The following is a 15,566-nucleotide window of genomic DNA, read 5'->3' as shown; positions in this document are numbered from 1 at the left end:
TGTAGAACCCAAGTTCAAGCTGTCTAGGGTTGTTATGGGCAAGATAAAGAGGTGCTTGTTCGTACCATGCATTAGCGTGCCAGCCCTAGGATCTTATCTTTGCAACAGGGGAGGGAGGGAGGATGTGAGACCAGTGCAAGTGCCTTGCAGAGCAGTTTCACTCATTATTTGGGGGTGAATGTTTCCTCTGGAAACTGCCTTCTGGCTCTTTCTCGGTTATCTCCAATCCGGTGTCGTCTGAGTCACATTTACCTCCGTGATTCAAGGAAGTAATTTGCAGCCTTCAGAGAAGTCACCCAAATTGGAAAAGAGACTTTCAGGAGAGTTTTTTAACAACTCAGCATCTTTTCAAATCCGTTGGGCTGGAGCTGAATGCACCTGCCGCTCTCAGCCTAACTTGTCAACAATTTGACAGTTCTGGGGGTTTTTTTTAGCTGACTAAACTGCTTTGTCTTGTCCCTTCTCTACCCCCTGCTCAGGCTTTGAGATTCTAGAAATGCAGCTGTTCCCCACCAAGTGTGACTCTGACTTGCTAGCAGCTCCCGTGTTTTGTAAACAGAGTTTGTTTTGTGAATGGAACAGCTGATGGAAAATAGTAGGAAAAAGAGAGCTAGATTTTGGTACATACAAAAAGAAATGTCTGGGAGGAAGGCTGATCAATCCCTTGGCTGTAGAAATGGGCATTAACTGGGAACACAGCAGAAAGGCCGCGTAAGCTACTGGACTCGATCAGATGGACGTAGGTGTAGGGTTTGAGACTTCATGGCATTTGTGTGGCATGTGAAACTCTGTGTAACAACACAGGGAGCTGATCTTGTTGTCAGTGTATTGGATCTGTTAAGGCAGCTGCCATTTGGTGCAGCCTGGTACAGAGGGGACAAACGCACACTGTGCTCTCCCCTGCGCTTTACTTTTGCTCTTTCTTTGTTGTGTTTATATAAATAAATAATCAGTAGACCTAAATTTGCTTCTGCCCACTGCTGACTCTGTGGTTATCTCACTTTCTCTGCTGTGAACTAGCATTGGAAACGCTGACTTAAGATGATGAGGTAATAGGGAAAGCTAAGAAAGCTGAAGTGTCATTTAAATTAGTATGTATTTCATGCCTTTGGTTTGTCTCTGCCCTTTGGCAGGTTGAGATCTCAGCAGTGACCCCAGGGACGCAGTAATAAACCACAGAGGCTGTGCAATGCTGTGCAGTTTCACGAGGGTCTCAGCATTTTGGGTTTCATTCACTCCACTACAGCAGACCTGTACATGGGGCCTAGGTGGCGATCAGTCCGTTGTGTGACCCCTGCAGCAGGGCGGATTCATCCTGAACGCCATTGCTTTGCTTTGTCCTTTGTGGAGGTGGCATCCGGCTGCTTGTTCCAGCAGCGTCTCTGGAGGCCTCTCCCATGAAGGCACTTCCTGCAGCTGTGGGAGCTAGAAAGAGCGTCTGGGATTCCTAGACTGACAGCTCTGCCCCTCCCAGCTGGGTGGGAAGTGTTTAGCACGGCCTAGCCCCTTGCTGTTGCAAGGCCGGCTTATTTGGAGGAGAATAAACCTGTTGTCCGACAAAGCATAATGCAAACTCGCCTGTTAGAGCATCTCTGTTTGTGTCCCTGCTGCTTCTACGACTGTCTGATCGCCCCCAGTGTGGGCCTACAGAGGTGAAGTCCAGTTAATTTGTGATATGGAATGTGCTGTTTTCTTAATGCATGTAACTTAAGGACATGGAATTTCTTTGGTTTAGGTTTGTTTGCGGAGATGGAAGCGTGAGCTTCTCCGTTACCCTTTGGGCCATGCCGTCTCTCAGCTAGAACTCTGTGCCCAGCAAATCCCATGTAACTAGAGGGTATTGCATACAGATTTAATTGTGCAGGCTGAGGCTGGGGAGCTTAATTTCAAAGGGCCAGGCATGGACTGAGAACGGTACAGGGAACTAGTCACTTGTATTTGCCCCCAAAACATGACGCGTGCCCACAGCGAAGGCTGTGTGGGTTTTCTTGAGCTTGTTGGCCGTTGCTGTCATATTGACTTCTTTCCAGTACCACAGGGCCAAATCCTGACAGGTGCTGTGCACCTGCAATTGTTCCTAGCTTCAGCGGGAGTCGCAGCTGTTCGGTGTCTGGCCCATCGGAAGTACTTGCCCTTCTGTCTTACTTTCAATGTCGTTCTCAGAACAACAGGACCTTGGCCATAAAGCACACAGCTGAGTTACCGCGGCCTCCAACCCAGGCTGGTGTCTGATGATGGCAAAAGGCTTCCTCAGGCAGCTTTAGCAGCCCGGAGGGAGAGCTGTACTTGAGCGGTCAGAGAGCGGATTTAGAAGAGCAGATGAGCACGTTGCATCTATGGCCAAGTGGATTCTTCAGCGCTGCAAGCATGAGTCCAAATGCTTGCTTGAGCAAATACAAGGCTAGTCTCTGTTGCTCTCCTCCTGGGATGCCTGGCTTGCTGCGTAAAGCTGTGCTCGGTGACCAGCTCCTAACACTTTGGAGGTACTCCAAGAGATGCAGAGAGCTGCAGTGCATCTCCCCAGCAACAAAGGGAAAACACTCCAATATTACAGCACTGTTGCCAGCCCCAAATGTTCAAAAATCAGGAGTCAGGCTCACCTCAAATCGTGAGATTACAGTATGTAGTAATAGTGGATTTGATGTTCTTGTTATTTGCCTTCTGCTTTTTGATCCTTTAGGGTGCACTGGGGTCACATTTTGAAGCTTTCTCCACAGCCACCAGGGCTAGAAACTTACTTTTTCTTTAAGAAACAAGGCTGAAATCCTCACGTATCCACTTGGCTCCAGGAGCTGGGGCTTTAAGGAAAATACTAATTATCATGAGAGTTGGCAACACTGCTTACGGCGATGAGTGTGGTATAAGGATCTATAGAGAATAGGACTAAAGACTTGGGCCTGTTGTTTAATTGTTCTGTCTCTCGATTTACCCAGTTGTGTAATGGATAGACTAGAGTTATGTGGCTTATTTCTCTAGTGTTTGTGAAGTGCTTGGAAATCCTCTGATAGATGGCTCACTGCTGCAGTAAGTGCAAAGCAGGATTGCTGCTTTGCAAAGATTTGTGTGAATTTAGTGTATATTTAGTGCATATGAAAATGAGGGACTGAGTTGACAGATTTGTGCAGGGTTCGCTTCCTCCTCTCACACACAGCCCCTGCTATTCCAGTCCTGGGCTTCCCCTGCGCATCTGTTGCTAGTCGAGATTCTACTGTGTTTTTTGCAGTCAGCTGGCCAAATGGGAAGCTAGAGAAAGATTTTGTTTGTTTATACATGACTTGTTTCCTGTGAGCAGTTAACATTAGTCAGTGGTTTGTATCATCTTCCTTAATTTTTGTTACTGCTATAGAAAAAACCATAAGAGAACCATCCAGAGTGGTATACGCTGAAAGTGAGTCACAGTGGGATCTTACTGCTGTAACCCTTGTCCTCTTCTCCATCTGACTCTCACTCTTATTCAGGGCCTGATCCAAAGCCCACTCTGTATTTGATGTTTGTTATTACTACTTCAAGGCAGGGGTGCGGAAGCACCCCTAGTTCTAGGTCCCCTGGCTGGTTTTGTCTTACAGATGAAACATCCAGCCACGCTATTCCTGTCCCCTTGTGGTATTAGGTGTGTACCACTTCCTCTTCAAAACTATTCTGAACTGTTGCTGTGCTCCGTGAAGCAGTGGCCACTTCTACCCGGGAAATGACAGCATTTCAGTGTCGGGCGATGTGGTTCATACATATAAGTTCAGAAAGTTTGCTGTGATTATTGTTGCGTGAATAATTGACTTTTTTCAGTTCAGGGGATGAAATGAAAAATAATTCGGTTAAAACCAAAACTGATTTTTCTGGGGGGGCTATCTCACCCTTTTGAGTCTAACAAAATTCTTTGTTCAACCCAAAATGACGCGCTTCCCCCCCATTTTTACATTTTCTGTTAGCTCAATTTAAAGGATGCAAAATACCCTAAGTTTCAAAATGAAAATCAAAACTTTTCATATCTAAATGGCTGAAACAAACCGTTTTAATATTTTTTGTTCTTTTTTTTCATCTGAAACTTTCTCATAAATTTGGATAGAATTCTGCATAGTTTCAGTGCCCTGAAAAATGCATCTTATGGAAAATTTACTATTCACTGAAATTTTTTTACCCAGCTATAGTTATGATTCCTTGGAATGGTAGCACTCTATAAACATAAGAGATTCCTCTTTTGTGTCTTATTGTCCATCATATTGGCCTGTCAGAAAAATCAAAGTACTATAATTCTCTATCCTTGATTTTGCAAGCTGTCCTGTGTGGAACTCCCCCTAAACTGGATAGATACCCAGTGCATGGAAGACCTGCAGGATTGGGCCCATGTTTTGCATGGTTGGGGGCACAAGTCATAGTTTATTTTCAAAAAGAAAAGGAGTACTTGTGGCACCTTAGAGACTAACCAATTTATTTGAGCGTAAGCTTTCGTGAGCTACAGCTTACTTCATTGGATGCATTTTTCACTGAATGCGTCCGATGAAGTAAGCTGTAGCTCACGAAAGCTTACGCTCAAATAAATTGGTTAGTCTCTAAGGTGCCACAAGTCCTCCTTTTCTTTTTGCGGATACAAACTAACACAGCTGCTAGTCTGAAACCAGTTTATTTTCAGTTCATACAGATGTTGGCACATACATACTATGGAGAGACTGAAATGTGTGTGTGTGTGTGTGTGTGTGTGTGTGAAAGAGAGTGTGTTACTACTCCGCTGGCTATCATAACAAGTTAAAAATAAACCCTAGTGTTTTCCCATGGTGTGGAAATAGCATCCCTTTGAAATTCGAAGTGTGAAAGTGTCAGGCATTTCCAGAGCTGTGACATGCAAAACATGTTCCTCCCAGACTGGAGCCAGAGGGAGGCTGGAGTGAACCTCTTCCTGTCTAATTTGTCTCCAGGCCATTCTCAATTTCTTTTTTAAGAATTTATACTGATAGCTCCCTTATTCTTATGCTAAGGACCTGATTCTGCATTTACTGAAAGTTTTGCTGTTGTTTTCCATGGGAGCCCACATTTGTAGTAGGCCTGATCCTTCAGGGTGCCTAGTACTGCTGGTTGGAAAATGGGTTATTTTTTTCCTGCTGAAATCTTAAAAAGCCCCCCCACTCTCTCGCACCCCTCCCCCCAATGTTTTCTGTCAATTTTTTCCACAGAAAATGTTGACTTTTTGTAAGCAAACCAACAAACGTCCTCACAGTTTTGGGTGAAAACTAAAAGGTTACCATGGAAAAATCTTGTTTTATTGAAAACCCAGTTTTCCGATGAAAGACTGTTTTGACGGACAACTTTCGACTAGCCCTGGGGCTGAGCCCCCAGTGAGCTTTGCTTTCTCCTGATGCCAGCCTTGCTGCTCCCTTCACATCCTTCGTCTGCTCTCAGCTCTGCACCTTCTTCGGTACCCCTGGCTCCAGGGCCGGCCCTAGGGAAAATGGCACCCTGGGCGAACTTGTATTTTGGCGCTTCTAGCCCTGTGTGCTCCCCCAGCTCCCCGCATCCCCAACCCTTCATCCCTAACCCCTGCACCCCTAGGGGGGCATGGAGAAACTTTGGGGTGGGGGGGTGAGCAGTATGTGTGCGTCACTGTTTGCCTCCCCCTCCCCCATGTTCCTCGGCTGGGAGGGAGCTGGGAGAAATCTGGCTGCTGCCCTGCCAGCCGGGAGCAGTTTCTGATTCTACGCTGGCAGTGTGCACCTCTGTTCTGCCGCTCCACACCCCCCTAGATTACGGGTGCCCTGGGCAGACACCCAGGTGGCCCACCCCTAAGGCCGGCCCTGCCTGGCTCCAACCCTTTCAGTATAAATCCGCCATATCATGTAGGTGCACATGTGGTCTGAGATGTCTGTGCAATGGAAATGATTGTGCAAAGGGGATTAGATACTCCGATTATGGGGATTCTTGCCCACGGGCAGAGGGATCAGCTGGGTGCTACAATAGGAAAGGTCTACTGACACTGAGTGTGCATGAAGAGCATATTCTTGCTGACTTGGAGAGGCCTGTTTATTATTACTGCCCTCCTCTGGGGCACTGAGTGAAAATAATCCACTAATGCCACATGGTTGGACCCCACCCAGTCAGTTGCAAGGAGTCCCCACCGATGGACACTAGCCTGACCTAACTCCTTGTTCATTTGAAAGGCAATCACGAACATGCCACACACAGGAGAGCTGAAATGCAGCCTCCGTAAGAGAGAGGCTTAAACAAAAACGAAAATGTACTTGTGTTTTCATTCTAGTTTTCAGATCAAATCATTTGACGCTATCCCAAAAAAGCAAAAAAAAGCCCAAGGACTTGTGTTGGGGGGAATTGAGAAAAAATTCTTACCCTGGACCAAGTCCCATCCTACTCAGCTTGGTCGGACTCTCCAGTTCAGGGTGCCCAGGGTGGCAAAGCAGGGAGGGTCCTGAGTAATAGAATCCTAGAATCTCAGGCTCGGAAGGGACCTCAGGAGGTCATCTAGTCCAACCCCCTGCTCAAAGCGGGACCAACCCCTAGCTAAATCAAGTCCATATTGCTAACCCCAAATGTTCAGAAACCAGAAATCAGGCTGACAAAAATCATGAGATTGGCTTTAAAAATCACAAGATGGTGTAAAAATAATAGATTTGGTGTTTATTGGCCTCCTGCTTTCTGAGCCTTTCGGGTGCACGAGGGTCACGTTCTGAAGCTTTTTTTTTTCTAGCCCTTGTTTCTGTAAGAAACCAGGCTGAAATCACCACCTATCCCCTTGACTCCCAAGAGCTGGGGCTTTAAAGAAAACACTAATTATCATGAGACTCGTGGCAAAACCCTCTCGTGATTGTGTGGCAAGTCTCGCGTGTTCATGGTTTGTCGTAAGCCTTTGGACGCTGAAGTCAGGTGAGCACAACACTCGGCTTTTAGCACATGGTTGCAGAGAACAAGTTTGCATGTGACCCCCGAAAGGTGCAAAAGCCAGAGGACAATACAAAGAGCATGATGAATCTCACTTTTTTTGCATCTGTCTCATGGTTCTTGGAACCGGCTGTGTTGAAAGCATGGGCAGGGCAGGACGTCATAAGAAACATGAGCAGAGATGCAGGCACTGTGGAATGGCTCGGGGCTGAAGGTGAGGACAAGGGAAGGAAGTGCATGCTAAAACTACTTACTGAGTGGGAAAGGAAAAAGCTCACCCTAGAGCCCAGCAGGAGGTCGGGTGGGGAGGGGGGAGATTGTGTCCGATTTATTTGCAACTGATTGTCTTCCCCATGCTCCTGGACCCTTTGTGTTCCTGGCGTTGACCCTCTGCCCCTCTCCTCCCCCCACACAGTGTGCCGAGACTTCGCCGTGCTGGAGGATCACACCCTCGCGCACAGCCTGCAGGAGCAGGAGAGTAAGTGGCTGGTGTCTGTCCCTTGCGCTCGGTTTGCGTTGAGTCTGTCCCAGCAGGGTCCAAAGTGCAGAGACAGGGAAGCAAAGAAGGCAGAATTGTCACTGGAGCAACGGTGGGTTTTCTATATGGGATTTAAATGTTTTGCTCTTGGATTCTGTCCCCTTACGATGTCAGTGTTGCTAACAAAACCTCTGCTTTGAATTGGAATCAGATTTTTCTTCCCAATTTAATTGTTCAGATTATTCTTCCTACCTTTCAGAGTTGCTGCACACTGTTAAACAGCTGCTGTGCTACACCCCAGCGATGGCTGCATTTGAGTGGTGGGTGAAGTGATCTCTTTGGGCCTAAATCTCTTTGAGGTGGTTTTGGTAAAACTTTACACCGGTGGTGTGTTTTTGTTTTTAAAGTATTGGCCCAGATTTTCAAAAGTGCCTAATGATTTCAGAAGCCTCAAGTTTTAGGTGCCCAGCCTGAGGCACCTTAAAGGTGCTGCCTGGCATTTCCCTGACCAGAGCTCACCCTCTTTGAAGCCCGCCTGCCCATTTATGTACCTATGTTGATTCTGACGTTCCTCTTCCATTTCTTTCCAGTTGAACATCACTTGGCAACAAACGTTCAGCGCAACCGCCTGGTGCAACATGACCTGCAAGTGGCCAAGCAGCTGCAGGAAGAGGAGGATCTGAAAGCACGAGCCCAAATCCAGAAGCGCTACAAAGACATGTGAGTGGGGGATGGAGTCACACAAGAGCTTGTTTCACAGGGTCGCTGCCCTCCGAGCGGCTGCTGTGCTTTCAGCTGATCACTAGCAGAGTCTGTGCCAAGGCCAGTCAACCTTTTGCTCTTCTTATGCTCCTGTTTCTCTCTCCCCTGTACGGAATACAAATCAACGTCCGTAAACTCTATCTGGATCAACCGCTTATGTCAGGCAGCGTGGCTAGTCAGCTCGGATCTGCTTTTTATGGTTGAAAAATGTTTTCTGGCTGACCAGTTTCACCCAGCTCGGGTTGTGGGTTCTAATCTTGGCTCTGCCAACTCATTCGCCTCCTGGCCTTGGGCAGGTCATTTCTCCTTTGTCTCGTTTGGCCTCTCTGTGAAGTGGGGAAGACTTAGCCACTCCCGTCACAGCTGGCGAATGTTTGACATAGCTTTGAGCATATAAAGTGCTACAAAAATGCCATGTATTGTGATGAATCCCCCTGTTATAAGAGGTGCAGATATCGGCATGTTCCCATTGTGAGTGTTTTGTGCTACAGAGTCGTGCAGGTAGCTGTGTATCTTCTGACGTTGCTTCCTGTGTACTACACCTCCAGGTTTTCAGGAGTTTGTGGAGGCAGGCGCTGTTTTGTATTGCAGCGTGTTTCAGAGGCAACTTGCGCTCTCCCATGGAGACTTGATTTTTTTTTTTTTTGTCTTGTTGTTTTCCTTAATCTTAGATCAAAATCTCTCAGACGAAAGAAGGGTTTCACTTTGTGCTTGGACAAACATAAATCGCTCTCTGACCTAATCGTTTAACTCCCTGTTCACCCTATCGGTTTTGATGTCCCTAAAACTCTTTGGCTGAATAGAGGTGAAGGAAGAGTGAATGTATGTGTGTATAAAATACATACTTACTTTTCTAGCCGCTGTCTGCTCTGAACGTGTGAACTGCACGAGTGTGTGTGCACACAAAGTTCACATTGCAGTCCACAGCGAACATCACTGTTTGCCGATTAGCCCCATTTCTCAGCAGGTTTTGATGCTGCTGGGGCCCTGCAAATGGGAATTTCCAACCCAGCAAGCTGCTGGGCTGGCAGAACGGCTGAAGCTTCCTGCTAAAGGTTGGAAAAGCATCGTGTCAGCAGCACTCCTGTGTCCTCTAGCCTTTCAGCAAGAAGCGATGTGCAAGGCTGGGGATGTTACGGGGTGTGCAACTGGATCTCTGTTTCTTAATCCTCTGTTGGCTCCTGCTGCCTCTTTCCTGAATCATAGAATCCTAGAATATCAGGGTTGGAAGGGACCTCAGGAGGTCATCTAGTCCAACCCCCTGCTCAAAGCAGGACCAATCCTGCCTGTCAGCATTAAGCCCCGTTAGAGAATGACTTCACCGCCACAGCTAAACCAGGAGGATTTCCCATTGGAAGGGGATTGGGGAGTAAGGAAGCAGGAACAGACAATCTCTTAAGAAATCAATATCTTTATATCCTAGCTTTCTGAGGCTTTTTTAAATCCTAGATTTCCAAAGTTAGGAAGCACTGGGGAAGATAAATGCAAGGACAGAAACACTTGGAAACAGATTTTTTTTTTTTGTTTCAAGTGTTTAATGAGATATTAGGTCATCCTTTTACATTAGGTCTAAGGGCTCTTCCTAAATGTGGTTGAATAGCCTGCTCATCCTGCCTGTCCTAATCGCACCAAAGCTCATAGGTTATTGTGTGTATATATACATGCACACACGCACAACCTGAGCTGGTATGTAATTTTGCTTTTCACGGCACTGCTCCAAATTCCACAAAGCATCTATTAAAGGGACCATTTTAAATTTAATTTATCTCTTCCCCTACCCTTTCTCTTTGTGCCACTCTACCCCACTCCAGTTATTTGCCAAAGCTCATATGAACAGAAGTATTTTCATGAAACAGATTTCTAAAAGTAATGCAGTGAAAATGGAGCATAAACCTATGAAGGATTTTTCAGAACAAAGCCCAGTGGGTTCTGGCTATCCGGGGATGAAGGACAGTTGAAGTCCGGCGGTGCTGGCACCTGCTGCTTCCATTTGACTTGCAGGGGCTGAAGTTCACTTAAATAAAAATGGAAAGTTCTTCACTACACTCTGTCAAGTGATTAAACCAAGTTCCCAGTTATTACCGGCCACACAATGAAAGAGAAAGTATAACCCATCGGTGCAATTCAGTGGTTAAAAAACAGCTTAGTATATTGCATTCCAAGAGACTCATCAGGAGCAAGAAAATGCTTTTGCTTTTGTGTAATTTTTTTTTTTCCATTCCCACACAGCCAAGCACACTAGAAAGTGCTGTGAGTAGAGAGGAAGTGACTTTGGCTCCCATGCTCGGGGAAATGATTAGCTGTATCTCTTAGCCATCTGCTGGAAGTGGTGTTTTTCACATTGAGCAGACTGTCTGGCATTGGTGAATGGAGCCCCTCAGCTCTGCTTGCAGACGTCAAGGGGGATTGCAGGCACTCGGTACCTCTCAGGATCTGACTCTTTAGGTTTACTCTTCCTGGATCCGTGCCATGTCCTCTGAGGTTTCGCTGAGTTTCTGGTCCTAAAGGACCCAGAATGTTAGAGAGAGAGAGACAGACAGACAGACACTCCCCCCTCCCCTGCTGTAGCCTGTTGGGCAGCAGGTTTGCATGGGATTCACTTGAGACTGTAAATCCCTGCTTAGATCAGGTTTGCCCAAGACCAAACCATGGTCCATGCTTGGAGCCGGATGAGTTCACCTGCATTTGAGGGCTCCAGAAGGAAAGTTTCACACCCACCCAGTTGTGAATTCAAATGTTGCTAGTGCAGGAGAACTGGAAAGTGAAGGTGACCAGACACACAAGTGCATTGTATCAGGCTAGTCTCACTGCCTGAGCTGAGTGAAATGCAAAGAGATGCAAACCACAGTAACAATGGAAAATCGATGGGAGGTTTAAAATTCTTTCTGAGTGATGTAGGTTCTGTCCTTCGTCTCCTCTTCTCCCTCTACACCATATCTCTGGATAACCTCATCTGTAAACACAAATTCAACTACCATCTCTGGGCTGATAACCTGCAGATCTACCTGTCTACTGCAGACTTCTCTCCTTCAGTCCAAACTGAAATCTCAGCCTGTCTCTCTGACTTCTTTTGGGGGATGTCTAGCTGCCAGCTCAAGTTGAATGTGGTTAAAACACAGCCCCAATCTCAGTGCCCCTCTGCCAAACCCTTTCTGCTGCCTCCTTTCTCAGTCACTGTGGCCAGCACCACCACCCCACTTGTCACTAAGCCCAGAACCACAATGTCCTCGCGTCCACGCTCTATTCAAATCACAGAGAAAGAATCGGCAAAAACGTCTCTAAGATGTGACCTTTTCTAGCCATCCGTTCAGCTAAAACTCTTGTCCAGGCTCTCGTCATCTCGCACCTCTGCTACTGCAACGTCCTTCTCTCTGGCCTGGACAAATGGAGTCTAGTCCCGCTCGCATCCATTCAGAATGCTTCCTACCCTGCAACTTTCACCCTGTCACCCCTCCACAGCCTATCCCTGCCCTGCCTATCCTCTCTCTTTCGCTGTCAAGCTGTTGATGCTCTCCTCTGATCGCCCTGTGCTGCCCAACTCTACTGCCCAGCTGTTAAACTTTCAAACGCCTTCATGCTTTCTTCTGTGCTGCCCCTCCTGCTTGGGAGGAGCCCCCCCCAAACATCCACAAAGCAACTTCCTCCTCCTCCTCCCTCAAAACTCTCCTTCACCATGATGTCTGCAAAAAAACTTGAGAGGTTGGACCATTGGTGTGCTGGGACCACTGCCTCTCATGCTGACCAATACTGTCCCTTGTTTCCTGGTACTCCCCCATCTGTCTGTCTGTCTCCATCTCTTGTCTTTTGTCATCCACTTAGTCCCTGCCGCAAAGAGCCGACTTCCTGTATCTTTGTTCTGTGTTTGTACAGCACCTTGCACGATAGGAGCCCCAGTCGCTACAGTAATACAAAGAATAAATAATGCTGGTCCTGGAGTCCGTTGTGCTCTGTCTCTGCAGTCTGGCTGATGTCCATGTTGTTTGGCGCGTGTAACCTCTTCCTCCTTCTGCCTTCCAGAGAACGGCAGGACTGCGAGATAGCTCAGGAAATTCAGGTGAAATTGGTGATTGAAGCAGAGCAACGGCGCAGACAAGAGGAGAAAGACGAGGTAACCCTTCAAGATGCGGGGAAAGCAGGGCTATTTTTATTAAAGCAGTGCAGGCATATTCCAGCCATTGGCCAAACCAACCCTGAAGATTGTGTTTGCCCGGTGGGGGTTGGATTATGCCCAGCTTCGTGTGGATGTGCAAGATGGGAGATGCCATGCAAGGGGAATTCATGCAGCCCCTTATGCCCCTTTGCAAGAATGGGGCATAATCAGTCCTTGTGCTGAAGGTGTGCGAGAGCTGTGTCAATCCCCTTGCACTCTAGGCGGTGCTGTGCCTGCCTGACACACAATGCCATAAGGAGAGCCTCCTGGGGTGGTGTGACAACGCACTGCTTCCAGGGCAGCCAATGGATGAGAAAACACAGTCTGGCCATAAGTGTCCATGTTCTCCAAAGGGTTTGGACTGAAATCGTTTTGCTGAGCCCAACTTCCAGGCTATATATCCGAGGAAGCCACAGAGCGAGGGAAAAGCTGCATCACCAACCAGGGAGCAGCACCCTTATTTAGGAAAAGGATTCTCTGAGGCCCAACTTCTCCTCTGCAGAGTAACAGATGTGCTGTCTCTCTCCTAACTCGGGGAAATAGAAATAGGAATTCAGACTCTAAAGAGAGGGCATGATAGCAAGCGGCGCTTGCTCTTTGGGGAGTTGTTACACAGCAGAGGGCATTGACCACTGTATGGTTTCTAGGAGAACTTCAAAGATCAGAATTTCTCCCTTCATTAGACAGTCAGCTTGCTGGGAATATGATTTTGTAGCTTTCTTGGACTCCAAAGCGTCATCCCCCCTCATGACACTAAACAGGTCATCGACAGTTGACCAGACAAGCACTTAAAAGCTAAGAGGGTGTGAAGGTGCCCTCAGGAAATAAGCAAGTGATATTAACAAACCTAAGGGTGTGTGCAGTAAACTTGCCTAGCTGGACAACGGGTGGGGCATTGCACAGCTCTCCCTTGGCTTTCCCAGAGCAGTGTATTCTGCTCTCTCTGAGACCACATCCTTCCTAGCTGCTGCACAAATAGAACTGAGGTAAACGCAGCAGGTGCATCCTGGGCCATAGTCAGGGCAGCAATTAACAATCTGATGAAATGATCGTAAGTGGAATAATAGCACTGGCCTCCTTGGTCCAGCAAATAGAAGTCTTATGGATGAAAAGAGCTCGATAAGAGCTACGTGGTAGTGGTATTATTGTAGTCTTCTTCTAGTCAGTCGTTTTCCCTCCACCCCTCTCCCTGGCACATGGGAGGTATCTGAACGTAGGTGAAATTAACTAAACACTGGATTAGCCTGTACGTATGGCTGTAGATCACTCCTATCCTTGAGCCTGGGTTTCTTGCCTTTTTTCTGGGTAAAGGGATGGAGAGAGACCCGAGCCCTATTTAGATGATCTGGATACGCAGCGCGCTTGCATGTATTTATGTTGGTGTCTTTTTGGTACTCAGCCCTGTAGTATGGATTGGGCGGAGTTCAGAATGCCACACTCTGGATTCTGGCTCCACCAGAATCCCTTCGGGGTCACTGGGGCTGCTTATGGAGAAAGGTGCTTCTCAGCAGGAGTCAGAGTTGGGCCCTCTGTGATTGGACTGCATAACCCCTTGTGCAAAGGAAGAACAGACACGGACCACGTAGTGGAATTCTTTCACCTGTGCAGATTTGGGCCCCGATCCTGAAAGCTGGCCTCCGTAGGTAGAGCCCCAGTGACATTTTGGATCGGGATGATATGGTGGCACTGCCCGTGTTAGCAGGGGACTGGACTCAGTGGCCCAGGAGATCCCTTAAAATCCTGTGTCCTATGTCCCTAAGTAAAAGGGGTCTATTCCTGGAGATCAGCTTGCAGGATGGGGCCTTCGTTAGGAGTTCCGTTGTAGCCTGTACCGTGACTTTGTGAATAAAGTCCCTGGAGCCGTGCCAGACTATTTATGCTCGTACCGTACACGAGAGTGTGTTGTTTACTGAGTGTATCTGGTAACTCCTGTCACGCTGATGGCATCCTATGACTGCAGATTGCAGTGGCTCTGTGCTAAGGGCATTGCCGCTGTCTGTCACACAGGGTTTTGCAATGAAGCGCTTGGCCTACCTGGTCAACGATCCACTTTCTAAGAACCAGCTGATGTGGATTTACAAGTCCAGAACTGTCCCAGTCCGATAGGTAATATGCTTAAGTTAAGTTGATCTATTTATAGACTTACTGTACTCAGTAGAGATGGGGTTGTCATTAACTCAGTCAGGCAAAAGGATGTTTTTGTAAATGCCACTTGGTGCCCCCACCTGCCCTACAATGCAGATTACCGTAAACGGCTGATTTAAACCCTGAAATAATGGAAATCCCATATCTGAATTTAAATCCCAGCAGTAAGTCCTTCAATGCCACAGCAGAAATAGAAGTGTATCTGGCGTGTTTTCAGTAACAGTATTTATCACCACAATACTTTGCATTTTTGTAGCGCCTTTCCTGCTAGCACTTCAAAATCCTCACAGCACCTTTGAGAAGAAGGTGTTGTCCTCAGTTTCTTCATCTGCAAAATGGGGACAGAGAGGAGAAGGGATTTTCCCTGGTATCTCAGTGAGTCAGTAGCAGCCAGGTCCTCTGACTTGCTGTGTCCTCTCCCTGACTGGCATTTCTAAAATCCTCCAGCTGCTTCATAGTTCCAGTCTAGGGCATGGAAAAAACCTAGGGAGTTTAGACTAGCATAGTGCTAATGTAGTGCCTATGCTCACTTGCACGAGGGAACTTTTATTGCACACCGGCAGGGTCCACAGGCCAGTTGGTGCACGACAAGCTGGTGTGGACTGAAATTTCCATCCCTCTGGTGTAGACTAACACATTGTGCAGACAGCTGGCATTCTCTCCTCAGCTCTCCCATTGGGTTCACTCCAGGTGCGGGGGGTGTCTCCTAACGAGGACAGGGTATTTAGAGAAGAGGCCGGGAAGACTGTGGTCTACGGTGCTGTATCAGTGTCTTTGCCCACTGACGTGGAATGGAGAGAGAGTAGGACTTTGGTACTTCGCTCCTGAGGAATCCTTCCATGTCTGTGCTGGCTCTGAACCATTGTGTGTCCCGGGTGCCATTGGGCGGCTGCGTTCAAGGCAGACTCACCTGAAGCTGTCTTCAAATCACATGAAACATGGCCTCAGACCCTGGGGATAGAGGGCCAAAATGGCCGCTCGCTGTCTGCAGACTTGGCCCACGTCCCAGGGATGTTGGGACTTCTCTCTGCGGTTCCAAAATGGGGGGGTGTTGGATCCCACCATAAGGCCTGCCTGCCTGGCCACGTTCACTCTCAGCCCTTCTGGATTCCAGGGGGACCTCATGACATATTCCTCATGTTCTTTTTC

The 15,566-nt window shown here is 47.5% G+C and overlaps 1 protein-coding gene across 3 annotated transcripts in view; it reads left to right on the top strand.

Annotated features, from left to right (window-relative positions):
• The window catches only part of CCDC50 (coiled-coil domain containing 50), a 53,355-nt gene that overhangs the window by 15,694 nt on the left and 22,095 nt on the right, over positions 1–15,566 (top strand). For 2 of the 3 annotated variants that reach the window (XM_043521905.1, XM_037908504.2), the window contains exons 2-4: positions 7,298–7,360; positions 7,951–8,080; positions 12,140–12,230. In XM_043521905.1, coding sequence (XP_043377840.1) covers positions 7,298–7,360; positions 7,951–8,080; positions 12,140–12,230 — 284 coding nt within the window. Of the gene's footprint in view, positions 1–7,038; positions 7,097–7,297; positions 7,361–7,950; positions 8,081–12,139; positions 12,231–15,566 lie in introns of those variants that run through there. The other variant, XM_043521906.1, reaches the window with a different exon arrangement.

Source organism: Chelonia mydas, chromosome 9, assembly GCF_015237465.2.
Source record: "Chelonia mydas isolate rCheMyd1 chromosome 9, rCheMyd1.pri.v2, whole genome shotgun sequence".
NCBI lineage: Eukaryota > Metazoa > Chordata > Testudines > Cheloniidae > Chelonia > Chelonia mydas.
The sequence above is the reverse complement of the archived record's forward strand: the minus strand, read 5'-3'. Positions and strand labels throughout refer to the sequence as shown.